The sequence below is a fragment of the Orcinus orca genome, chromosome 14, assembly GCF_937001465.1.
Source record: "Orcinus orca chromosome 14, mOrcOrc1.1, whole genome shotgun sequence".
Lineage (NCBI taxonomy): Eukaryota > Metazoa > Chordata > Mammalia > Artiodactyla > Delphinidae > Orcinus > Orcinus orca.
This window is the reverse complement of record NC_064572.1, coordinates 75,004,830-75,030,599: the sequence shown is the minus strand read 5'-3', so window position 1 is coordinate 75,030,599 and position 25,770 is coordinate 75,004,830. Positions and strand designations below refer to the sequence as shown.

Here is a 25,770-nt window from a genome sequence, read left to right as displayed (position 1 = left end):
AATCTGCAAGTTCAGATCTATCTCTATTTCAGGGAAATTCTTGTGTATTAGATCTCTGAATATATCTTCTGCTTCTTAAATTCTCTACTTCTGGGACGTAAGTTTTTTCATTTTCCTTTATTTTGCACATCTATTGATTGTCTCTCATTGTTTTAGGGTCTTTCTTCTGCATTCATTGAGATCATCTCAAACTTTTTTCTATCCTAGGAATTAGATATTTATCCGTGTCTGCTCTCTTCTTTGATGTCTCATTCATTCCTGTTGATCCTGTCTTGGTCCTCAGTTTCCACTTCTTATTTGTGTAATCTTTTTCTTCATCTCCTTCTGTTGTGTCATCATCACACAACATGAGCTCTTTTTAAATTTCATGCACTAATTCAACATTTTGTGCCCGTTCCCCTTCACTCTTGTCTCACGCAGAAGCCAGAAGGATCCTGTGGAAATGACAATCAGATCATGCAACTGTCTCTGCTCAGAGCCTCCAATGGCTTCCCACCTCCCTCACTGTAAAGCCAAGGTCCTCACGTGACTGATAGGGAGGGGCCTAACTCTTCCTCTTCTCTAACCTCACTCCGGCTCTCACTCCTTGAACACACCAGCTCACCTCCCTCCTTCAGACCTTTGCTCTTATTGTTCACTTGTCTGGGATGCTCTTTCCTCAAATATCCGTATGGCTACTCCCCCACCTCCTTCAGGTTTGCGCAAATGACACTTTCTCAGAGAGGCCTTCCTTGGCCACTCACTTCAAACCACATCTCCTTCCCCCAACTCTCTTTCTGCAGCCTTGATTTTTCTCCATAATACTTATCACTTCTATCATCTATATCATATGATATATATATATGTATATTTATTATATCAACCACACACACACACAACTAGAATGTAAGCTCCATCACAGCAAGGATTTTTGTCTGTTGCCCTTACAGCCATATCCCAGCACCTAGAACAGTTCCTGACGCTTAGTAAGCGCTCAGTAAGTATTTCCTGAATGAGTGAGTGGGCTGAGGTTAACTTTGTCTTCCTGGGGAGGTTTCCTAACCTTGGAGTCCAGTGTTTCTTGCAGCACCTAGAACAGTTCCTGACGCTTAGTAAGCGCTCAGTAAGTATTTCCTGAATGAGTGAGTGGGCTGAGGTTAACTGTCTTCCTGGGGAGGTTTCCTAACCTTGGAGTCCAGTGTTTCTTGGGTGGTTGGCATCACACTGCCTTTTTCTTATGGCAGCAAAGGTCATGTGTCAAGGTATCAGGAGCGGGTTTAATTCTTTAAGGCATTGTAAGTAGGATTCCCCACATTTGATAAGAAAAGGCTCCCTGTAGCCCAGAATGGTTTTGAAAACTTGAGCTTTACAGATTTCCATTATCCTCTTTTTGTTGTAAATTGATGAAGCGGTGAGAAACTAAGTAATAACAATCGTTATTACCTTCCTTGAGCTCCTTCTGGATGCCAGGCCCTTTCATTTCATAGAGAACTTCTTTCAGCCTCACCCAGTACCAGGTACATAATTTGCAGGGTCCAGTGCAAAAGGAAAATGTGAGACCCCTGGTTCAAAGTGCAGGAGTAAAGTGCCTTTAAAGGTACTACAATATAAAGCTTTTTTCCTTTACTCCACAGACTCTTTCTCACCTTGTCATAATGTTTTTATTTGCTATTTAATGTTGTCCTAAATAAAGTAAAATTTTAAATTTTTGACATGAAGTTTGACCTTTCATGTTTACACTGTGCACCGCTCATTTTAAACTCAAATATAAGAGCACTGAACTCGTTTGTGAAATTGTGCAATTTATATTTCATAGATCGTAGATGCATGTGTATTTCATTCTTTCCAGAAGCGTGGGAATTCTGCACCCAAATAGCTCAACTGTTTTTATTTCACTTCTTGGATGCGTGCGCATTCTAGCGACACTCTCTACCTTTGGCTTACTGATGGGTAAGGAAGGACGGAAGGGAAAGGGGGCAGTAGGTTGTCCTATCTTTCCTTTTGCTTCTATATCATCATTTTCAGTGTAAGTGGTTGGCTCAATAGGGAAGTTACATGAGTCAGAAAGGATATGATAGGGTCCCTTGGTCGTTTGTATTTCCTTGAACCCCTTGCCTTCTTTTTTGCATTGTGGTTTGGATGGAAAGTGACCTCTCAGCGCTGCTGTTTGTTCAGTCGTAGATGTGACACACTTCCCTTGCACTCCCTGAATTCCCATGCATCACGAGTCCACTGGAATTGGGAGCTCAGGGGGCATCGCAAATACCACCTGTGAAGGGGGCAGCAGGAATGCAGACACACATCCTGTACCTCTCTCGTCTGCGCACACGCATGCTCCATTGTCCCATCCAACCTCACTTACAAAACACAAGCTCAAAGATAAAATTCTTACAAATCTTAATATAACAAGAGCAGAGCATTAAACCAAATGGAGGGCCCATCTGAGCACAGGTTCCTACACAGCTTCCCAGGTCGCTCGCCCAGGAAGCCAGCCCTGTCCTCACCACAACCTCACAAGTGGAGCATGTTACTACCATCCACAGATGAGACTGCTGAAACCCAGAGAGAAAATAACATGCCCGAGGCCCCTGAGCCTGTGGCAGAGCTGGAACTCAAATCCTGGCTGTTTGATCAGGTTGCCTGTGTGGCCAGTTAGCATGACAAAATAACCACAGGTAGGAGGTAAGACCCCAGGGGTTTTGGCCATTTCCAAGTAATTGTGTAACCTTGGACAAGTCTGCCTTAGGACTTTAGTTTTCATCTCAATGTGAAGCTAATGCCTATTTTTTTTCATACACGTTATAGTTTTTCACAAACCAGAGGGTCGGTTGCATGGTCCCTTCTCTCTCTGTCCTGAGAGCTGGAGGAGCTCACAGAGGTGTGTGTTGGGTGACAGTGCTGTTTTCCCTGTGGCAGCACATGCACTAGTGGCCATGCACTTTGCATGCTTTATTCGGCCTGTCCCTCAGACGATGGCTGAAATGTCCCAGGAGAATGTGAGAGAGGTTATTTTCTGGGAGTGTGCCAGGGCCTAATTAGCGTGAAGGGGGCAAATGGAGGCTTTGTCAACTTTGCAAAAATTCTGTGACCACCCCCCATAACATGTTTTTAGTTTTCTCTCTATGTAGACCACAGGAATGCTATTCCTTGAGGATGATTAGGGTAGATGATTGAATTGCAACTTCAAAGACTCGAGAATGTGGATCTGGGCAAACCATCTTCCCCTGTCCAGCCAAGGATGAGCCCAACAGGCCAAGGGGATGCGATTCACCTGGCAGGTCCTATCATAAGACGTTCAAGAGCCAATGAAGGATAAGGTATCAGGAGAGAAGATCATTTTCTACAGACAAGGCAAAATGGAACATCATTTCCATCGTGTCAAGTCTTCTGGAAACACCAAGGAAGTTGATGTACATTGAGTGCATCTTGACTCAAAAAATGTCTGTGTGTGTGTGTGTGTGTGTGTGTGTGTGTGTGTGTGTGTGTGTGTGTGTGTGTGTGTGTGTGTGTGTGTGTGTGTAGTTGGGAACAGGGGAATGGCGACTCTTTCATGACCTCTGTGGAATGAAGACCCAGCAAAGCAAAAGACCCAACAAAGCAAGAGACCCAACAAAGCAAAGGGAGGGCCCATGGCTTTGGATTCTGACAAGCCTCTTCCCTCAAGTGTAAAGATAATAACATTATCTTATCCAGTTGTTAGGAGGATTAAATGAGGTGATAAATGAATGTAAAGAGAGTAGAATGGTAGCTGACACATAATAAGCCCTCTGTAAATGGCAACAAAAGTGGTACTTAGGATTAGTTATTAAGGAGACTTTGTGAGATGCTACCTGGTTAAGTTCCTTTCAACTCATTTCTCCCACGGTGAATTATTGGTTTGCATCTTGGCAAATACTTTCAAGCAACCACTAAATTGATTTATATATAAGAGACTGAATTTACTTGAGTAAGATTTTTAAATCAGCCTTTTTGATATAAAAATGAATACTTAGCATTTTGACTTACTATGGTAAGCCAGTGACATTTATTCCTTAGAATTCATCAAATATCACATTCCTACTTTGTGCCTATCACTATGTGAATACAGATATTCACATGTGATCCCTTCCCTCAGAGAGCCCACAATCTTTTGCAAAAATAGACATATAAGTCCTTCATTGCAGTGTAGTAAAATTCAGAGCACTGGTGACATTAAGTACCAGAAAGAAGGGGGTGTTGCTAGGAAAGGCATCACAGCTCCAGATGATAGGAAATGACCGTTTTTCTTTCCCAATAGCTGTATTTCTACCTAGAAAATATTAGGGGAAAAGATAAAGCCAAGAGTAAATTGTTAGGGGGAAAAAAAGCCTTTTTTCCCAAGTAATTCAAAGGTATTTCTGTACTTCTTGTGTGAACTTCTCGTGTGCCTGAAATTAGGCTAAAATTCATGAAACTCTCTGTACTATCAAAAGATCCTTTGAATTCCAGTAATAGATTCCAGTACACTTTCAGGAAAAAGGCTTGTTTTGTGCTCCCTCTGCAGTTTATATCTTTAGTGGATTATTTATAGAGAGCTTTAAATATACCTTAGTAATTTTTCCTAAGCTGCAACCTGTTGTTTAGGTCCAAACTCAGAACTGGCTTCTGAGAAGGACCATAGGGAAGTTTTGGATACAAATGTAAAATAATTCTACTTGAAGAACTCATGGAAAAGAAGTTTGCTGGGCATTGATTCTGTGAGATTCACATGGAAAAAATCCTAAGAATTCCCGTTGAAAACATGAGAGTGGGATCAAGAGAGATCAGACATTTAGGAGTTTGTGTCAGACTGTAGGAAACTTTGGAATCATCACTACTAATAAATTTTCATGAAGATTGCAGTGAATGTCAGGATGATTGTTATTTCAGCCAACTGAGAAGATGGAGGTTGTTTTTTAGATGTGGCAGCATGGGCTATAGCTATGTTTGTAAATTTCATGTTCATTTACTTCCTGTGATGCAGGCCCATGTGCTAGGCCAGTCAGTGGTCCTTCAACACTTAAGGAGCTGGTGCAGCTCAAGCCCCATCCCCGAAAATCTGAATCATCAGACCTTGGATGGGACCAGGTGTATGCATGTAAAGCATCCCTCGTATTTTTTTTATCCCTGGAGGTCTGCAGGCTGCACTCTTGGGAGTCTAGCAAAGCATGAAAACCTCCTTCCCTTCATGGAGCTCACAGCCTCATTGTGGACATGAAGCCATTACTACAGGAGGATAAGCCAATCCCAAATGCTTTGTGCTACTTAAAGTGCTATGTGTGGTATGTGCCTGGCTGTCATTTTATTCTATTTCTCAGGGAAATATTTAAGTACACTAATAAACATAGACACTTTCTGGGCATGTCTGCTAAACACGGGACACGCACACACCAACACAATCCAATTTGGAGGAAGGAGGCAGTATGGTTGGAAACACATCATGGCAGACTTTGAAATGCTCCCAAAGTATTTTGAACTTAATTGGTAAAGAAATAGGTAGCTCAGGTTTGAGACTCTCATCACATCACTTCTAATGTCCATCGTCCTTAGTGTGGCATTCAGAGCCCTCCATGATCTGCCACCCTGGCCTTAGTTTGAACCTCTCCCCATTCCCCTTGAACAGTGAGCTTGATACCTCGTCCCAAGGGGAGGCCATGGAATGATCTTTCCCCCTTTCTTCATTTGTCAGCCCTCTCTTACTTCTTTACTCCTCCTAGAAGCCTCTCCTGACTCCCCAGATTGGGCTCAGTACTGCTCTGCACCCTGTGCACCCACTTCTGTCTTTTTTTTTTTTGGCTGCATCGGGTCTTCATTGCTGTGCGCGGGCTTTCTCTAGTTGCGGCGAGCTGGGGCTACTCTTTGTTGCAGTGTGCGGGCTTCTCATTGTGGTGGCTTCTCTCGTTGTGGAGCATGGGCTCTAGGCGCCCGGGCTTCAGTAGTTGCAGCACGTGGGCTCAGTAGTTGTGGCTCGTGGGCTCTAGAGCGCAGGCTCAGTAGTTGTGACGCATGGGTTTAGTTGCTCCATGGCATGTGGGATCTTCCCGGACCAGGGATCGAACCCGTGTCCCCTGCATTGGCAGGTGGATTCTTAACCACTGCACCACCAGGGAAGTCCCCCCACTTCTGTCTTACCACCTTCCTAACTGGGTTGAGAGTTTTTGTGTGTGAGCATCTCCTCCACTAGATGGTAAGCAACTCCAGAGCAGTGATTTCTCTCTTCCTGTTTTGGTATTGCCAGCCCAGTACTTGACGTACCGTAGATGCCCCATAAATACCTGCAGTGAGGTTGGTAGATGTAAACATTCAATGGAAAGCAAATAACAAACTCATTCTCAAGTTTTCCTTCAGCTGGATGCTGCTAGAGAGGATTTTGAGCACTCTTCTGCCAATGAGTCCAAAGGTGTTGAAGGATGGGTGGCCATGGAGGGGTCCTGAAATTCCTGCCCTGTGGATGCACAGGCCATAGGCAATCCGCGGCTCTGTAGGAGAGAGCAGTGAGGACGTGGACTCCATCAGGCTGCTTGTTTTCTGGTTTTCACATTTCCCTCCTAATTGCATGGCTTCTTTGGAAGTGATGTACTCTTGATTTTTTGCCAAGAGTGGCTGTGCGCTCACAAAGCTTTTCTCTGCAACAAAACGGTTTCTGTCCTTCGGTCACTTGTGGACAACCCTGGCTTCATTTTGTGAGTGAATGACAAGGCAGCAGTGAGTCAGTTTGGGGGAATAAAACAACAAATGAACCCACGGGTTGGTGTCTGTATTATGAAGTCTTATCTCATCTGAGTGGAATGAGATTGAGATAAGTTCTTTGGAAATCTTCTCTAGAAATAACAATAAAAAGTCCTGCTGTCTTATGAACTGTACATTTTTTATTTTTTCCTTCATTTATGTTGCTGCACTTCTCGTAGTTTTAACTAACTGTAAAGTAGAAAATATCTATGCTTTGCTTCTGTTCTCAAAGCTCTTAATTATTTGGCCCTGAGGCTGGAGACAAAAACAATTTGGTCTTACTCTGCCACATTCCAAAAATAACTTTAGTAATACCCTCTTTGGTTATCTTAAAAGTGTAGGGTGGATGCTTTTATCCTAAAGTAGCAGTGTCTGACTGTTGGGGGGGCTTTAGCTGTATGACTGTTGTTTAGCAACTAAATGCTGGTGACTCATTCCCTCTGACTGTGGTACAGGAAAATTCTTTCCATGGAAAACACAGGAGGGGGGCAATCTCTCTGAACCACTATGTAGTATTTTCCTTTGGAAAAGGCTTCTCTGGAAATGAATAGGCACCAGCTGTTACTCTGCTGGCGTAGTCTCCAAAGCGGCCAGTGAGCCTTCCTCAACCAGGGTTTCTGTGCAGTTTACCCACAAAGGTATACAGGTAGGTTCAGAGCTGTAATAAATCAGTTTGGTTAATAAACTGAAATCTCAGGATTAAAAATGGTCACCCTGAATAAAAGACATTGAACTAATTGCATTTACAGTATCCAGAATATTTATGTATGATTTGGTTTGGACTAGAAACACAAGGGTGTTTTAGTGTCACATTCCATGGGGTGTGGGGCGGGAAGGGAGAGAGAGAGGGTGAGAGAGGGAGTGCCTCCGTGAGGGGCTAATCTATTGATGCAGCAAAAATATAATAAAATAAATTCACCTGCTAGGCTCACAGCACCAAACTAATTCCAGTTCTCCGAGTTTAATTTTGCTTGTCCGCATCTCCTTGCAGGCTCTGAGGGTGTTAGGGATGAGAGAAGTAGACCGTGCAGTGCTAGCCGTGAACTTTCGGGGATAGAAAGGGCTTGTCCCTCCTGCTCTTGAGCCCTGCCCATCCCTCTCGACCTGAGGTCGTGCTGCTCTCATGCTTGGCTCTTATTTATGAATGGAGGTTAGAGAAGCCGCTTAAAGGCTCTATAGAGCTCACACTCCAGCTGGCTGCTGACTTAGGAAAAACATGACCCTATGGGGCTGCAGTGGGGTCAGGGAGGACCGTGGGAGAAGTTTGTGTCATAGAAATGACGACCCATGGGTTGGAGGGGCCTTATTAGCCCTTTCTTACAGGCAGAGATGCCCAGGCTATTAATAGTAAAGCCCTGAATCACAGATGTAGGAATGTCACAGCTGCTTGAGCTCTGCCACTGTTACCCGGCAGAAAACCAGCCCCACCCAACGTCATTTCAACTATAAACAACCTCGGAGGCAAAGATGAGGCACGTTGATTGACTTCATTCCTTTCTGTCACCCCAGCTCTCTTAGACCCAACACGGTACAATATTTGCAGTAAAACAGTCGAATCCTGGCTGTGCGTTCGGGTTTTGCAGGGCGGCTTGTCCATCTGCTGCTCTCTCCGAGCCACGGCATCTGCCTTTGTGTCTCTTGCTCATCACATCTCTCCCACGTGGTGGGGAGAGCAAGCAAACAATCTGGATTTCGGAGACAGGTGCTGGAATGGGGTGGGCGTCGGCTTAGTGACCCCAGCCTCCACCCGCCCCCCCCCCCCGGAAGTCACCTGCTCCCGTGAGACCAGCGTGTGCTCCTGCGGGTCAGAAATCGAAAGCCTTGTCACTTGTCAGGTTTCACTGCCATTGCCGGAGCAGACTTAGGCTGGTGAGCGGTGCAGGGGTGACTGCCCTGCACTTTGTGGCTGGGAGGGTTCCTCCCTCACATAGACACAGCCCAAGAGGGGCTTGTCTAGAAAACTCTAAAGAAGGGGGAAGTCAGAATCCTACCTGGATAACTCAGATTTTTACTTTGATCCTGGATGAAGAATGGAATCCTGAAAGAGCCTCTTCCCAGACTCCCTCTCATTGTCCGGTCGGTCCCCCGCTCCTCCCATTTCAGGAAAGGGGTCGGGGAGCAGCAGGGCAAATCACAAATCAAATGTCATTATTCATTTTTCATTATAACTCAGCCTCCAGGACCTTAAAAGTTGAAGAAAATGAGCTTGAAGGCACCCTAGCATTATTTTTCTACCAAGCCTAATTTTATTTATTTATTTATTTTGGGGGGTAAGAATTGAACACATATTTACTTGCATAGATTTAAATCGCAGTTTCTACAATAAAAATAGAAAGGTTACCCTTTCACTTTTTTTTTTTAACATCTTTACTGGAGTATAATTGCTTTACAATGGTGTGTTAGTTTCTGCTGTATAACAAAGTGAATCAGCTATACATATACATATATCCCCATATCTCCTCCCTCTTGCATCTCCTTCCTACTGTCCCTATCCCACCCCTCTAGGTGGTCACAAAGCACCGAGCTGATCTCCCTGTGCTATGCAGCTGCTTCCCACTAGCTATCTGTTTTACATTTGCTAGTGTATATATGTCCATGCCTCTCTCTCACTTGATCCCAGCTTACCCTTCCCCCTCCCCGTGTCCTCAAGTCCCTTCTCTACGTCTGCGTCTTTATTCCTGTCCTGCCCCTAGGTTCTTCAGAACCTTTTTTTTTTTAGATTCCATATATATGTGTTAGCATACGGTATTTGTTTTTCCCTTTCTGACTTACTTCACTCTGTATGACAGACTCTAGGTCCATCCACCTCACTACAAATAACTCAATTTCTTTTCTTTTTATGGCTGAGTAATATTCCATTGTATGTATGTGCCACATCTTCTTTATCCATTCATCCGATGATGTACACTTAGGTTGTTTCCATCTCCGGACTATTGTAAATAGAGCTGCAATGAACATTTTGGTACATGACTCTTTGAATTATGGTTTTCTCAGGGTATATGCCCAGTAGTGGGATTACTGGGTCATATGGTAGTTCTATTTTTAGTTTTTTAAGGACCCTCCATACTGTTCTCCATAGTGGCTGTATCAATTTACATCCCCACCAACAGTGCAAGAGGGTTCCCTTTTTTCCACACCCTCTCCAGCATTTATTGTTTGTAGATTTTTTGATGATGGCCATTCTGACCGGTGTGAGGTGATACCTCATTGTGGTTTTGATTTGCATTTCTCTAATGATTAGTGATGTTGAGCATTCTTTCATGTGTTTGTTGGCAGTCTGTATATCTTCTTTGGAGAAATGTCTGTTTAGGTCTTCTGCCCATTTTGGGATTGGGTTGTTTGTTTTTTTGATATTGAGCTGCGTGAGCTGCCAAGGCTAATTTTATCTATTCAGTTGGTCTGAAAGAAGCTGAATTGACAGCAGCAGTAATAGGAGACTAATAAGCTAACAATTGACTAGTTTTCCTTATTGGAACAGTCCCTGGCTTGCCCCTCGGCCCCCCTCTTCTGGCAATCATTTATCAGACCCCAGGAGGGGGCCAGGGCTCCAGCGCATTTTGGTGCCCGTTTTCCCGGCACGAGGAATGCTACGTGGTGTCAGTGACCAGAGATTAGGACACTGGAATTTTGCATTTGTTACAGCAGCAGCTGTAGTGAGTGGCTGAGGCCGAAGGGCAGCGTCCCCCCCCAGGCCCCGCCCGCAGCAGGGCGCGGCCACCACTCGGCTGCGATCGCTGGGGCGGGCACCGGAGCTCGGCCTTCCAGACGGGGGGCGGGATTTTAGAAAGAAGCCCCGGACTTGGCAAGTGGATGCCCCGGCTCTTCCTCGCTGCCTCTGCCGCAGCCGAGCTGCCTGCCCAGGGGCGCTCCCACTCCTAGACTTTGTTCCTGTTTCCTTCGGCGGTGCTCTCCAAAGGCCCTGGTTGCCATGGTGAAGGAGAAAGGTAATTATAAATATCGATCACTGTGCATGGTTGCAGAAGTTGGACAGGTGCTTCAGGGCTCGGCCACCTAATGGGGGATGATCAATGGAAAGCCGGGCAGACATGTTCCTGGTTTAAGAATCTGTATTGTGATGTCTGGGTTTCCACAGAAGGGAGACTTACTTCATCAAGAACCTTTCATTTAGCCACGGCGTCGTCAGAAGCACATCCTATTTCTGGAGTGTTTGCACAGCCGAGCTCCCGGGCGTGCGTCTCTTTTGCCTGACATTGCGTTTTGAATTTTTGGTTGTGTTTGAGCCTTGCCTTCCTGCCCTCATCCTAGCCTCCATTCTTCCTCACTTACCCCCACCCAAATCAATAAATTAATGAAGATGTGTAATGAAAGGACCCTTCTACCACGTCTGTGCTGTTTGGGCATCTGCCCAAGCCTAGCTGGACTGGCTGGAAGTTCGAAGCGGGCTGTCTTAAAGGTTCCAGGTGTGCCACTCTAATAACCTGTCATTTCAGCGGCATCCCTAATCACTCCTCCAAACACCTTAAAGGATGCTTAACATGTCAAAGGTGACAGATTATGTCTTAAGAAGAAAGTAAAAAGGGAGAGGGCAATCAGGCTCTGCACAGGTGTGCAGTATTTATGCACTGGGTGTGGTCCTGAAATGGAAGTTAAATCTTTCAGAATTGGCTTGTAGTTTAAATTATTTGTTTACCTGGGAAATATAAAAGAGCACAACAGTGTTTGATTTTAATTATCCATGTAATATATAAATATGTCTTACGTTAAGAAAAGTGAAATGCCACAGGAGACTAGAGAATGAAAGATGAAATCTCCTTGCCCCTACCCTGTACACCTCAACTCCCCTTTCTCTCTTGAGGCAAAATTGTTAATAGTTACTGTGCCTCCTTTTAGACCTAGACAGGAATAAGATAGATAGAGAGATAGAGGTAGGTAGGTAGGTAGGTAGGTAGGTAGTATTTTAAAAGAATCATTCTTTGATCATTTTCTGTGACTTGAGTTTTTCCCTTAATATGTCTTCGGGGCCTTTACAACATGATTTGATAGTGTGAGTAACCACCGTTTAATTTTGCTTTTTTGGTAAGCTTGGATTTATTCTACCACATTTTCTGACTGTGGACGTACTTTTCTCCATAAACACAGATGTCTGCTCTTCGGGGGCTGTCTTGAACATTTCAGTGATTTATCTTTATGTACTTTCTCGTAAAGCCCCTACAGGGAATAAATATTAGGTGAAGGTGCTGAACTCAAATTGATCCCTATTGCTGGAAACCCAGTTCAGGTTTATTATGCTAATGGATGGATGGAGAAATAGGATCATGACAGCTAACTGTATTAAGACCACACCTTAGGACAAAGAGAAACAGCTTCTGCTCCATCCATTCTGCTCCTGTGTATCTTTCATAAATCACGTTGTTTTGCTTTGGTTTTTCATGGACTAAGGGGTAATTGAGTGAAATGATTTGGTGTGAATATAGGTGCCTCTAATAATGTTTCCTCTCTTTTTGGGGTGATACCAGGAACCCTCAGAGTAACAGATAAATATGTTGACATTTAATCAAGGTCAGGTCCCTTCATTTTTACCTCTCGCACAGAGGAGAGAAACAACCTGGCTCTAATCTCTATTGCTAATGGATTTGAGTTTGTTTCCCCAACAGGAGTAATTTATGAGTGATGGGAAAGGGGATTGTAAAAGCCACTTCCCGATTCCATCCCCCAGGGGTCCGTGGAAGCTCCAGACTTGCTGTATGTGGTGAATGTATTATAGATCAGTGGTCTCCGAATAGCAGCTCTTTTTAAGTCATTGCAGACTTCCCAAAGCTCGGATTGCCTGGGTTCACATTTGCTTTACAAGTCAGTAGCCACTTTCTGACTGGAACACTTTGGACAGGGCACCGAGAGGTCACATACTAGTATTATCTTAGCCCTTAGCCACTGATTAAAGGCTGTTCCTTTTTTATTTTGAGGTCTGTGTCCGTCTCCACTTCTGTCTCCCAGCTTCCTGATTGCATTGACCTCAGCCAACAGCAGGGGAAGGCAGGGTTTTTGGTGGGTACACAAGCTTTCTTCCGTGGGAAGAAAGGAATTTCATTATAGCTTTTAAAGCGAGAAGGGCACAGGAAAGCATGAAGTCCAGACATTCATCCTAGAGTGAGAAAATGGGGCTTCAGAAAGGGTAGGTAAATTGCTCAAAATCACACAGCGGGTAATTGGACCAAGCGCTCATCCTCTGTGTTCCATCAAAGCAGAACATGGCTCAGTGTCTGCATTTACTACAGCGTGTGGACACCCATTGGCTCCGTCACTAGACAGCGAGCGTCTCAGCAGCAGCCCTGTGTCTCTCTCTTTAATCTTCCAGTTCATAGCTTGGTGCCTGCCCATCGTAGATTCTCACTGTTGAAACAGGTTGGCCTGTTGTCAGAGCTGGATCCAGAACCTGTGTCTTCTTGATTCTGAGACCTTTCTAGTCCTCTCCATTTTCTCTTGCTGCCAGAGAGGCCTAGCTTCTTCCTTTCTCCTGGAGCTGACATGAATCAGCCTTGAGCGAGCTTGGATCACGGCAGCGTCCATCCTGAGGAACGCGGGAAGCCCTCTGAAGGAGTGACGTAGATTGCCTGTTGCTCACCACTTAGAGATTGTTTAGCTCCCACCGGTTTGCACCACCATTCTCTCTCCTAGGTAAAGTTTCCAAGTATCTCTCGGCTTGGGGTTGACACTGACTGGAAAGAAAGCATGCTGGCAGATCACACCTCTACAGGTGTGGACTGACATTTACCAACATGCTTTGACCCTCCTTCTCTTCTCTTCTCCTAACCAGGTGCCCACCCATTTCCAGTTGCAGAGACTTATTGATCTGGGAATCTTGATGAAGTGGTTATTTCTCTGACGCGTTCAACGGCGTCTTACCCTTGCTGTGTCCTATAACAAAGAAGCAGGAGAGATTTTGTGGGTTTATCAGTCAGTATCTGTCTTCCTGAATACACTTTCATCAGCCTCAACTCCAGAGCCCACTCTACTCATTTAAAAACTGTCATTGCCTAGCTTACGTGTGTTCTAGTACAAGTTTTAAAAATGAACACAAAAGGGATTTATTATTCCTTTTTGTTAGAGAAAACAAGAATAAGCAAATACTAGAGATTACGTTGTGTAAACACTCATTTATTTAAACAATAAGGGGGGCCTTATGGGGTTTGGAAATCATGTAAGAGGATAAAAATTTAGCAGCAAGGCAGTCACATCAAGGACAGAGCTCTACATTTGAGCAAATCATTTTTTGTTTATTTTGTTTCTCAGAAGTTTTCTGTCACCGTTAGATGACCCAACTTGCTTTTATTTATTTTTTAAATAAATTTATTTATTTATTTTGGCTGCATTGGGTCTTCATTGCTGCACGTGGGCTTTCTCTAGTTGCGGCGAGCGGGGGCTACTTTCTCTTCGTTGCGGTGCGCGGGCTTCTCATTGTGGTGTCTTCTCTTGTTGTGGAGCACGGGCTCTAGGCGCACGGGCTTCAGTAGTTGTGGCACGTGGGCTCAGTAGTTGTGGCGCACGGGCTTAGTTGCTCCATGGCATGTGGGATCTTCCCGGACCAGGGATCGAACCCGTGTCCCCTGTGTTGGCAGGCAGATTCTTAACCACTGCGCCACCAGGGAAGTCCCCCAACTTGCTTTTAAGGTCGAGCAGGACCCAGTGAAACTCATTGTAGTTCACCCTCAGTGGAGAGACGTTCACCCTCCACCTGACATTCAGGTATATGAGACACACACACACAAACACACACACACACGGAGCAGTCTTGTTTCTTAGCAACTTCTGAGAACAGCAGTGTACTGAGTCTCAGATGTGTCCTACAGACTGGCACCAACGTAATCCTCTTGGGACGCTGATGTCATCATATTTCCAGCTCAGAAACCTAAATGAGTGACAAGGTAAAGTTCAAGGCTTCCTGCTAATCATTGAGGGTTCTCCTCAAGTCCTGAAATTACCTCCTCCCCACCGCTATCTAAGACAATCTTGTTTTTTTTGTGTGTGCTTTTATTTCTTTCTTTATTTATTTACGTCTTTATTGGAGTATAAGTGCTTTACAATGGTGTGTTAGTTTCTGCTTTATAACAAAGTGAATCAGCTATACATAAACATATGTTCCCATATCTCTTCCCTCTTGCGTCTCCCTCCCACCCTCCCTATCCCATCCCTCTAGGTGGTCACAGAGCACCGAGCTGATCTCCCTGTGCTATGCGGCTGCTTCCCACTAGCTATCTATTTTACATTTGTTAGTGTATATATGTCCATGCCACTCTCTCACTTCGTCCCAGCCTCCCCTCCCCTCCCTGTGTCCTCAAGTCGGTTCTCAACGTCTGCATCTTTATTCCTGCCCTGCCACTAGGTTCTGTTTTTGTTTTTAATGTTACTATTAAATCTGCCAGTTATTGAAAATATACTAACTGGCAGGCTTTGTGTTGAAAGCCTTACGTACATTGTCTCTAATCTTTGAAACCATCAAGGTCAGTGGTACTCCTCCCCTTGAATAGATGAGGAAGAGGGGGTTCACAGGAGTTTAGAAACTTGCCAGAGGTCACTTAGCGAGAAAGTAGAAGAGCTGATTTTCTACCCAGGCCTATCTGCCTCCAGAATCTGTGCTAATTGTACTTATGGTACCTCCCCCCACACTTTTCCTATTTGAATAATCATGGCGGTATCTTCCTTCTCCATCCTGGGTCATTCTGCCCCTCCTGTCCTGGTAAGAAATATATATAGTCTCCTTTTCTGTATCCGCCCAAGACCTAACTCAAGTTCTGCTTCCTAACAGTGCTTTACAAAGGCCCACCCCTTCTGTATGTTCTTCTAGAGTTACTCTGAACACTGAAGTAAACACCAGAGAAATTATACAACAATTTAATCATCACCTGTATGACTTAAGGAAGAGTGTCTGTCTCTCCCTAAGGAGTTGTTGACTTCATATATTGTCTTAACAAACAACATTTAGAGTTGCCACGTGTTGTTGCCTCTAATGGTATCTGTTCTCCCCCCCCCATCGCACTCCTTCCAAAACCCACTCTTTCCAAAACCCACACCCACACAGACACTACCCACTCAGGCGCGTGCACGCTGCCTAATGTAATCAAAATCCATTTCTGTTCCATCCTTGGGGAAGTCTGAGAACAGATCGTTCTCTGCAGTATAATAATTCATTATCCATCCAAGTTGCCTTCCAGGCCCCCTGTTGGTGTAAAATAGCTTCTCCTAGATTCAGTTTTCCAACCCTGCTTACCAGGTTGAGGCTTCCTACCCCACCCCTACCTGTGCCTGGAATTGTCTAGGTTCTTCATTTTTCCTTAACTCGAAAAGCCCCAAGTTTTTCAAGGGACACCAATGACAGGGATATTTCCTAAGTAAGGTCTAAAGGGAAGCTATTGATTTAGGGAGACACCACGATGCTATAAGCTTCAGAACACATTGTCTTGATCTGTGACTTATGCACACAGCTCAGTTGTGAACTTTGAATCTTTGGAGGGAGAGGAGATCCAGTTTTGTCATCATATTCCACTCGAAAGGAAAAAAAAACCAAGTGTGAATTTCTCTTACTGTTTTATAAACGAAATAGTACTACTCTCACTAGGAAGTACGGCTCTGCTCTGGTTTTCTTCACAACTGAAGGGCTGTCTGGGTGATGGGATTTCTAACGCTAAGGGAAAGAACTTCACATTAAAAAACAAAAAAAATCACAACAGATCCCTGCCCTCTGCCACCTACTCACTGATGTCTAAAAATGTTTATCCAGAGAGAAAAAAAAAAGACTTTGTTTCCACAATTCGACTTAAGGCTGAATGTGGAAAGAAATCTGAGAGAAGGAACACATTGACTTAAATTTACCCTCTCTTGAGAACGTCTCAGCTGGTTGGGCCACTGAGATGGGTGGTCTTCTTTATCCATTCATCTGTCGATGGGCATTTAGGAGAAACCCTTTTTTAAAGCACAAGAACTTGACTTTCCAAAGTCCTGCAGAAAAGACATCCTCAGTGAGACTCACCCTACCAAGAGCAAAATCTTGTGCACCGATTCTCTGTGAGGAGGGGGCTTCTCTGCGTCCTCATCATATTCACAGCTCCTGGGAGGCAAGCAGGAGGGCCCTCATAGTGTTTGCATCTCGTATGCCAAAGCTGAAATGCTGAGTGTTTTCCTGGGCCAGCATTAGAGTCAGAGGACCTTTCAGAAGGTTCAGTGATGGGTGAGCGGTGCAGGATTTCTTCCCATTGTGGTTGAGCCTGATCTGGGCACACCACAGTAGAAACCAGCCCAGCTTCCTATTTCATTGTGTGTTGGTGTGACGGTGACTCATACCGAGAGGTATGTTTATCCCAAACTGGCAGGAGCTGTGTATTCAAGGGCAAATTTCGTTAACAGTGGGGAGGGTGAATATTTGTATGCATGACCTCTTTTCTCTGAAACGTTGTATTTGTGTTCACACTGACATGATTAATGCTATTATGGTCCAGTGTGCCCTGAGGGGCCCCAGGGTTGAGTTTCTGTGTCCCACTGCAATCCAATAGGCTGACTTCTTTGAATACTTGGACTTAACTGTGAAGATGCTGGTTTTCTTAAGACTTCCAGGGAAATTACTATCTAGGGCAGTGGTTCTCAACTGTTAGCAGGCATCAGAACCACCTGGAAGGCTTGTAAGAACAGGGGTTTCTAGGTCCTGCTCCCAGAGTTCTGATTCAGTAAGTCTGAGGAAGGGCCTGGGGTTTTGCATTTCTAGCAATTCCCAGGTGATGTTGACGCCTGTGGTCCGGGGATCATACTCTGACACTGTCTAGGTAATCCATGGTTTCTGTGGGTAAAATGATCAGCCTTCCAGGCAGAGAAGTCAGAACTTTTATATAAGTAGCCTCTCCATTCTCTTTTGCTAATTTATCTTGCTTACAACGCAGACAGCAAAGAGAAGGCCGAGAGCATTGTTCTCACTCTGACTCTCCTGCGTTGCAGAATAAAGCTATAGTTCATTAAAAAAAATATCTTCTGGGAGATCTGAGTGGCCAGGAGACTGCTGTCAGTATATGACACTGGATGGGCAGAGAGTGGGCATGGGAGGAAATTACAAGGTGCCTTTCCCTGGGAGTGAGTTGGCGTTCAGCTTGACTTGGGGAAGGCAGGGAGTCATGGCACAGGAGTGCCATTCTGTAACCATCATTCCTAATCTAGAAGGGTTAGGTGAACATTTTTACTGGGGTTCATACACCTTTTTGGAATCCTTTGTAAAAGATAGTTTCAAAGGAGCCAGGATAGTCTCTGAGGAGCTAAAACATAGTATTAAAACCTGGAGCTTTTCACCCACCTCCACTATATCGGTCTGTATTCTAGATGTCTGGATTCTGTCTTGTCATTCAACAACATTGATTGTTCAGCAGTCTGTATTCACAATGCTATTTGAAACATTGTGCAGGGAGAAACAAGAAAAATTAAGACAAATAGAGAATGGTAGAGAAAGGTAGCACGGTTATTTCACTGTGGAGTATCTGATGGGAAATGAGAGAGAGGGCTGAGTACCCCTCAGAAAAATGGCAGGAGCTGCGGGTTCCCAGGTCCGTGGAGGGTCCCCTAAGTGACACGTGGAGCTAGATGAGTGTCTGCTGGATTGCTGTGTGCCACTCGTGGGAGCCCTGTCTGGACAGCTGTCGAGGACCACCCATCTCAGTGGGAATGGTATCTGCTGGACTGGGTTCAGTGGTGCTGTACCTGCTCAACTGGAAGACACTGCCAGTCCTGCCATGTGTGAAGAGCCCAGCCTGAAGCAATGAACCATAGCAACGGGCTTCTTGAGCGCATCACAAATTTATTGAGGTCTACTCTCCACAAGGCATATCGGGGGTAACCTGATACACTGAAAAGGTCCTACCTTCAGTAGGTTAATGAATTAGCCAGTGTGGGGAGGGGTGCTGATTGAAAAGAGAGGCACCATAAGGTGATCAGAAGGGGTATAAATGGTATTCTCTTGGGGTTCAAAGGAAGGAAGAGTTAGTGTTTCAAATGAATCACAAAAGGCTTTACAGAAAAGGAAGCATTTAAGATTGACCTTGAAGGGTTCTGTTAATTTCTTCCTGTTAGGGATGGTGTTTAATTCAATTCGTACTCAGTATACAGTGTCTGCTCCATAGTAAGTGCTCAGTGAATGTTGAACGAACTAACAAGTGGATGAAGGATGCGTATGGGTGCAGGAGGTGGTTATCCTTGTTTAAATGTTTATTCAGAACCTAATAAGAGATGAGCAGTCTAGGTATAGAAACAAATAAAATGTAGTTCATGACCTGAAAGCACTCACATTCTAGCAAGGAACATAAACACAGAAATGATTATGATATAATGTGAAATGTATGCAGCAGAGAACTCAAAGTAATACGGGGCTGCAGTGCAGGGAGTGACTAACTCTCCTGGGAGGTCATGGCAAGCAAGCCTTTGAAGGTTGAACAGGAGTGCAACAAGTGGATGAAGGGGAAATGGGAGAAAGGTTTCCAACTGGCAAAACAGAAGCAATGCAGGAAACGCAGCCAGCTGAGTTTGGCAGGAACTACTATTGGTCACGTGACTGCAGTGAACGTGAGGAAGGGTAAATGGAGGGCTTTGCAGATCAGGTTGAGTTGAGGATGGTTAGAACCAAAGGCTGTACATACAGATGCCTCCAAGAATCAGGCAGGTGACCCAAATGAATGGAGATTAGGACAACCTGGACAGCAGGGACCCCCCTACAGCAAAAAGCCACTCTGTTGCTCTATCCTGGTTCCCACGAAACTAGGAATGGAGGCATGTAGGCCACATGGCCAGGCCTTCCAATTTCCAAGAGTGACTAGAAATAGGGGTTTTTATGTAAAATCTCCAGATGCTTAAATGTTGGCAAATGATTCAACTTTCTCTTCAAAAAAATCTTTGTGTAGGCCAAACAAAACATGTCTGTGGGCAGGACTCAGCCAAAGGGCCTTCCGACTGTGGTCTGGGGCTTAACACAGCGCTCGCCAAACCTACCCACAGTGAGAAATCCATTTTGACACATCAAGACTCAAGACTTGTGCACTTATGCATATAAATAGCGACAGAAAAAGTCACATGAAGCAATCCTTAACCTTTACCCTCCGCTCTTTTCTAGCCTCTCCTATTTTTTTTAACTAAGCTGGTCATGATCCATTGAACCGATATCCTGTTTCATGGGTCAAGATCTGAAGTTTGAAAACCATTGGTTTAGAACATCTACACTAACTAAAGTTTTATTGGATGGAAACAGAGCAAGGTACTTTCTTGGGCAACCATGTTTCTATCCTGGACACTTACAATAGTGCTTAATATGTACATTTTGGTCATTTTGGTTAAGTTGGATTTATTCACTTGCAACTGGAAAAGTTTTGACAGAATAATTTTGGAATCTTTTCGTGATCATTTTATCCTAAACAGAAGTTGGCCAGAATTTGGTGTCCTCTTTTGGGGTGCTTGTCATCTTTTGGGTCAATTAAGGACTGACCCAGCTGTTCAATTCAGAGTAAAATGCTACGTGATTGAATTTCAGCAGAAAGTCCAAAGGAAACCCCCATTCAGGCCTCATTAGCATCTAAGCCTGATATTTCTGGAACGACTTTTTCATTTAGAAGAATTTCCCCGTATGATTCCACATCACCTCTCTGCTCGCCTGGTCCCCTTGTTTTTGCATCACAACCAGGGAGAGTAGAACAAGTTCAGGGCTTGGGCAGTCTGTCAGGTACCACGTCACCCATCATCAGTGCAACAGCTCTTCACCTCCATTGCTTGGGCACCATGTGCTATATAGCATTCAGTTTTGACATATCAGAGTATTTCAAGAAATATTGTAACGTAGGGGCTTTGGAGAGAGTTCACCCCTCCCTTGGAATGTCTGAGAGGTGAGTTGTCATAGCAAGCCTCCCGTGCAGCAGGAAAAGCATAACCTTTCTTTGGGTCCTGGGTGTGTCTGCCATCACTCCTATCTTGAGTTGGAGGCACTCCTGCAAGATGCAACAGGACTCAAAAAGAGCTTGGACTAGGAAACAAGAGCACCAGAGTGGCTTCTTGCCATTGGCAGGTGCGGCAGTGATGGAGAGACCCCCCTAGGGAAAGGCCGTGCTTAACATGAGAGCCCAGGGACCACGGTGAGGTGGCACTGATATGGTGGCTTTGCTTAATAGGTAGGCAGAGAAGCCAGGTGCTAAACGTGAATCAAACAAACAAGGCCAGACAGAGAGTGGCAACCTACAAGGACAGAGAGTGTCCCATACGATACTACCGGGGGTGGGGAACCAGTGCAGTGCAAGACCATGAGGAACAGTATTTGAAGATGAGGTGGGAAGCCTCCCTTTCTTTACAGGATCTGTGTGTCACCTCCCTCCAGGGCCCCGTTCTCATCCTCGTGCGGGGGAGCGGCCCCCTCTGGAGTTGTGCAGCCACAGCCCGCACATCTTCTTTCCCCGGAGGCAGTGCTGCCAGGGAGTGAATGCTGGGGTTGCTATCAGATGAATCATGTCTCTAGAGGACGTAGAGCCAAGCTCTTCACCTGTGTGAGATTTGATTTTTTCTTCAGTGAAAATAGCACTGAAAACACCCACTTTTCTCTCCGGGTGTGGAGGTTTGGTAAGTTATCTGATAAGTTTGAGCGCTGGAAAGAATTACTGGTTAGATCTACAACAAAAACCGTTAAAAAAAAATAAACATGATGGATTGTTCATCGGAAACCAGGCTAGTGGGAGAAAAGGAAATGATGACATCTAGGAGAAAAAAAGAAAGTTGTACAAGAAAGGGGCTGTATTCACAGATTGCGCTGCAGGTTCTAGTCGAACGATAATTACATTCTCAAAGTGTAAGCGCTGACCACAGTTAATTGAAAATGTGGTTTAGCCATATTAGTAAGAACAAGATGTTAATGAGTAGTGACTGAGTTGGTATGAGAATGTAGCAATAAGGGTAGCAGTAAGAATTTCTTAAGACTAAGAAACAGAGCGATGAAGACCAGGAAAAACACCAAAAGTTGAACGCATCTACTTATGGTGAGCACAGAGCAGTGAGGGTGGAGAGGCAGGCAGTTGCCGTCGTGCCTTATAAGTATGCGTGGTTTTGGGTTTTTTTTTTTTGTGGTACGCGGGCCTCTCACGGTTGTGGCCTCTCCCGTGGCAGAGCACAGGCTCCGGACGCGCAGGCTCAGCAGCCATGGCTCACGGGCCCAGCCGCTCCGCGGCATGTGGGATCTTCCCGGACCGGGGCACGAACCCGTGTCCCCTGCATCGGCAGGCGGACTCTCAACCACTGCGCCACCAGGGAAGCCCAGTGTATGTGGTTTTTATGCATATAAGCCTTTTTAGTTTCTTAAACTTTGATAAAAATTAAAACATACGGGAGAAAACCCATACTACCCTCTTCATATCTTTATTGTCAGGATTCATTTCAATGACATAACTTGTATAAAAAGCTCAGAAACGTTGCTCAAACGTCCGTTGATCTCTAAAGTTTATTGAAATAGCAGGGTAGGTGCACAGCCCGGAGCCAGAGGGAATGACCCAAGATCCCTTGCAGAGAAAATAAAACGAAAATACAGGCGGTGAGAATAATTAAATTCGTAGCTGGATGGAGAGGCAGTCAAACTGCCTTCAGCTGGGATTTTCAGGAGAGACAGGTCCAGAGCCTGAACGTGTGAAACCCTTCCCTGTATGTGTTCATCTCTTTCTCATTTGTCCCTCGTGGTGCAATTGTTCCATTTACCTTGGTAAACTTTGTATGATTATCCCCGAAGCCTTCGGGATGTTATAGGTTTGCCTGGAAACGAGTAGCATTTATGAGCGGGAGCTCTGCAGCCAGACTGCCTGGGTTAAAATCCCAGCACCACTGTTACTAATTGTGTGACCTCAGGCAAGTCACTTAACCCCACCTGTGCCTCGGTTTCCTCATCAGAAAATAAGGATATCAGTTGTACCAACTTCATAGGGTTGTTGTGAGGGTTGAATCAATACTATAAGGCATTTAAAATAACCTAGCAAGAGCTCAGTAATTGTTTGCTTTTGCAGCTATTGTTATCACTGTACCTCTGGACTGAGTAAAATTGGTGGGACAACGTTTTCATTGGGATGGAGTTCAGTAATCAGATTAGTTTCAGCACCCGGGCAGGTAAACAGAGCTAGACAGGTGAGTTAAGGAGCCACCCATTTCTGCTGGCCAGTGTCTTCCCAGTTCACTGCAAGCAGAGCAAGACCTTGGAAACTTTTGTCATGCCACCCTGCTCCGGGACCACGCGAGTGGCTTCCTGTGGCCAGTCGTTCCTACTGTCCTGTGATAGAACGTCATCAAGGAGCTCTACTGGCTGGGTTCTTGAAGCCCACGTCCCCTGGGCAAGCAAGCTGATGATAGTAGTTCATCTTTCTGCTGTGGAATGAAATGAGATGGCTGATAATGATTTGGTGCAGGAACATGTGGACCTTATAAGAATAGTTGTTTTAAAATGTTTGAGGCCAGAAGCCAGGTGTGCCCAGGATTCTTGCCAAGGAAACTGTCCACCCACGGTGCAGCAGCCCCTGCTGGCTTCCTCCCCATCATCATGTGACGTCCTGCTCTGGGAACACTGCGTTTCCATTTTCCAAGGCTCTGGTGCCACCTCTGCTCCTGGCCCCGGGTCAGTTCGACTGGAAGTGGTACTCCTTTGTGCAGTTCTCATTCAGAGAGAAGCTTAGCCAGAGTTGATTTGAAACTGGTCCACCAGTAAGCTCATCCCTTCAGCTTTTGGTTTTTTGTCTGAGTCAGAAATTTAAGCAAGTCTTAGTCATTATGTCATTAGTTGAGTTTATTGACATCATCAAAATTACCTAACTGATACATCCGATTGGTGACGCCAAGGCATTTAACCAACTTTCGATTTCACCCAAAGGCTGTTACTATGGAAAAGAGACAGAAAATCAGGCTAGTGTTAAGTGAATGAACGCGCTGAACATACATCTACAGAGCATAGACCTGGTGCCAGAAACCATGCTAGACCCTGGGAATACAGTGGCCGTAACCTTGTAGTAAGAAGACAGAAAAGAAGGAAACAGAACGTTTAGATTGTGGTAAGTATAAAGCAAGTAAACAGAGATGGGGGCAGCAGGGAAGCAGGGAAACCGAGTTGACTTGGGTGGTCCCGAGGGAGCTCTCAGAGGGTTGATGTGAGAGGTGCTTCAGGATGAGACCAGAAGAGGAGGAGCCAGCCTTGCAAATACCAGAGGGACCAGCCTTCTGGAAGGGAAGGGGCACGTGGAGATTTTTTTTTTTTTTTAAAGGAGATGTTGGGGGTAGGAGTTTATTAATTAATTTATTTATTTTTGCTGTGTTGGGTCTTCGTTTCTGTGCGAGGGCTTTCTCTAGCTGTGGCGAGCGGGGGCCGCTCTTCATCGCGGTGCGCGGGCCTCTCACTATCGCAGCCTCTCTTGTTGCGGAGTACAGGCTCCAGACGCACAGGCTCAGCAGTTGTGGCTCACAGGCCTAGTTGCTCCGAGGCATGTGGGATCCTCCCAGACCGGGGCCCGAACCCGTGTCCCCTGCATTAGCAGGCAGATTCTCAACCACTGCGCCACCAGGGAAGCCCGCATGTGGAGATCTTGAAGCGTCAGGAACAGGAGCTTGGGAGCGATGTGGAGAGGACATGAGAACAGACCAGGCTCCGTGGGCTACCATAGGGTGCCTTGGATAATGCGGCAGAAGCTACTTAGAGGCCTTAGTTGGTGGTATGATCTGCTCAAATAATGCCCTTAAAAGATCATTCTGGTTGCTCTGTAGCAAAGGGATTGAACATGAGTCAAAAGCCCACACTATTTGAAGACAGACCCTGTGCATTCTTCCCAACTGTCCCCTAAACCCCTCCTAGCACCCTACTTGTTGAGGGACCAATTACTCAGAGGAGAAGCTGAGACTAACGGACACTAGTCAAACCTGCTACTTAAAATCAATAGAGACAGAAAATAGATTAGTGGTTGCCCAGGGCTGAGCAGGGGAGGGATGGGGGCGTGACTGCTCATGGGTATGGGGTCTCTTCTGGGGGTGATAAAAACGTAAAAAATACCAGAATTACTACTTGTGGTGATGGTCACACAATTCTGTGAATATACCTAAAAACATTGAATTGTACACTTTAAATGGGTAACATTTAGGATGTGTGAACTATGTGCTGATAAAACAAGATCTGCCCTTTAGAGTCTTACGGGTTAAACTGAAATGATGACACCGAAAACTGTAAGATTCATTGGGTGCACTGAACATTCACTGGGTGTTACCCAGCAGAAGAGCAGGTGTCCATTGCTAAAAGCCACAGAAGACAGCAGAGCTGGAAATTCAACGTATTTGTGTTTCAGGCGGAGCACATGGTCATTTATTTATGATCAAGGACCTTAAACTACTGTTCACCGTATCCCCACACTGAAACACCATGGGAACCATCATGGCTTCCATTTGATGAGCACTCATTATCTGTCAGGAAAAGTGCTGAGCACCTTACATACATTTATCCTTGTAAGTGTCAGAATAGGTTTCGTACCCATTTTACAGAAGAGGAAATTGAGGCTTAGGGAAGAAAAGTAACTTGTTCCATGTTCACAGAGCTAAGAGGAGTGGAGCCCAGATTCGCACCAGGCCTGGCTGACCAGAATCAGGACTGTGACCATGTCACCGCTGGAGGGGACCCCTCGCGGAAAGCCATCGTGTCATAGTGCGTGGCTCCCAATTTGCCTGCACTGTGAGCTGAAAACCAGTCCTAACTCAGCTCCTAAGAAATAGGCCAATTATACTCTGATTATATCACTCATCTCAAGACCTCCACCTGGGGGAGAGAAGGAACCTTTAGAGTCTGTTCCTTAGCTTGTCCTTCAAGGATGCGCAGGTCAAACTTTGTTCACTGTCTTCTATTCCATGTTGCCCTTTGCGCACTGCGTGCTTCCGCCAAACCAGGTGTCCTGACGGTCCCCAGATATATCCCGTCCCACCCCTCCATCATCTAAGATGCCTTCCTCTTCCCTCCTACTCATTTAAATCCTGCCCTCCTACCCTGCCTTAAAGACCCAGCTGGAAGGATGCTTCCTTCTTGAAAATTTTTTTGGTTTCTCTCTC

The 25,770-nt window shown here is 45.2% G+C and overlaps 1 protein-coding gene across 3 annotated transcripts in view; it reads left to right on the top strand.

Annotated features, from left to right (window-relative positions):
* Positions 1–25,770, top strand: part of ABLIM1 (actin binding LIM protein 1) — a 315,505-nt gene that overhangs the window by 123,338 nt on the left and 166,397 nt on the right. The window contains exon 1 of one of the 3 annotated variants that reach the window (XM_049697062.1): positions 10,343–10,649. The exons of the other annotated variants lie outside the window; for them this stretch is intronic. Within the exon in view, the coding sequence (XP_049553019.1) occupies positions 10,634–10,649 (16 nt within the window). The 5' untranslated portion in view covers positions 10,343–10,633. Of the gene's footprint in view, positions 1–10,342; positions 10,650–25,770 lie in introns of those variants that run through there. 3 annotated transcript variants of the gene reach the window in all.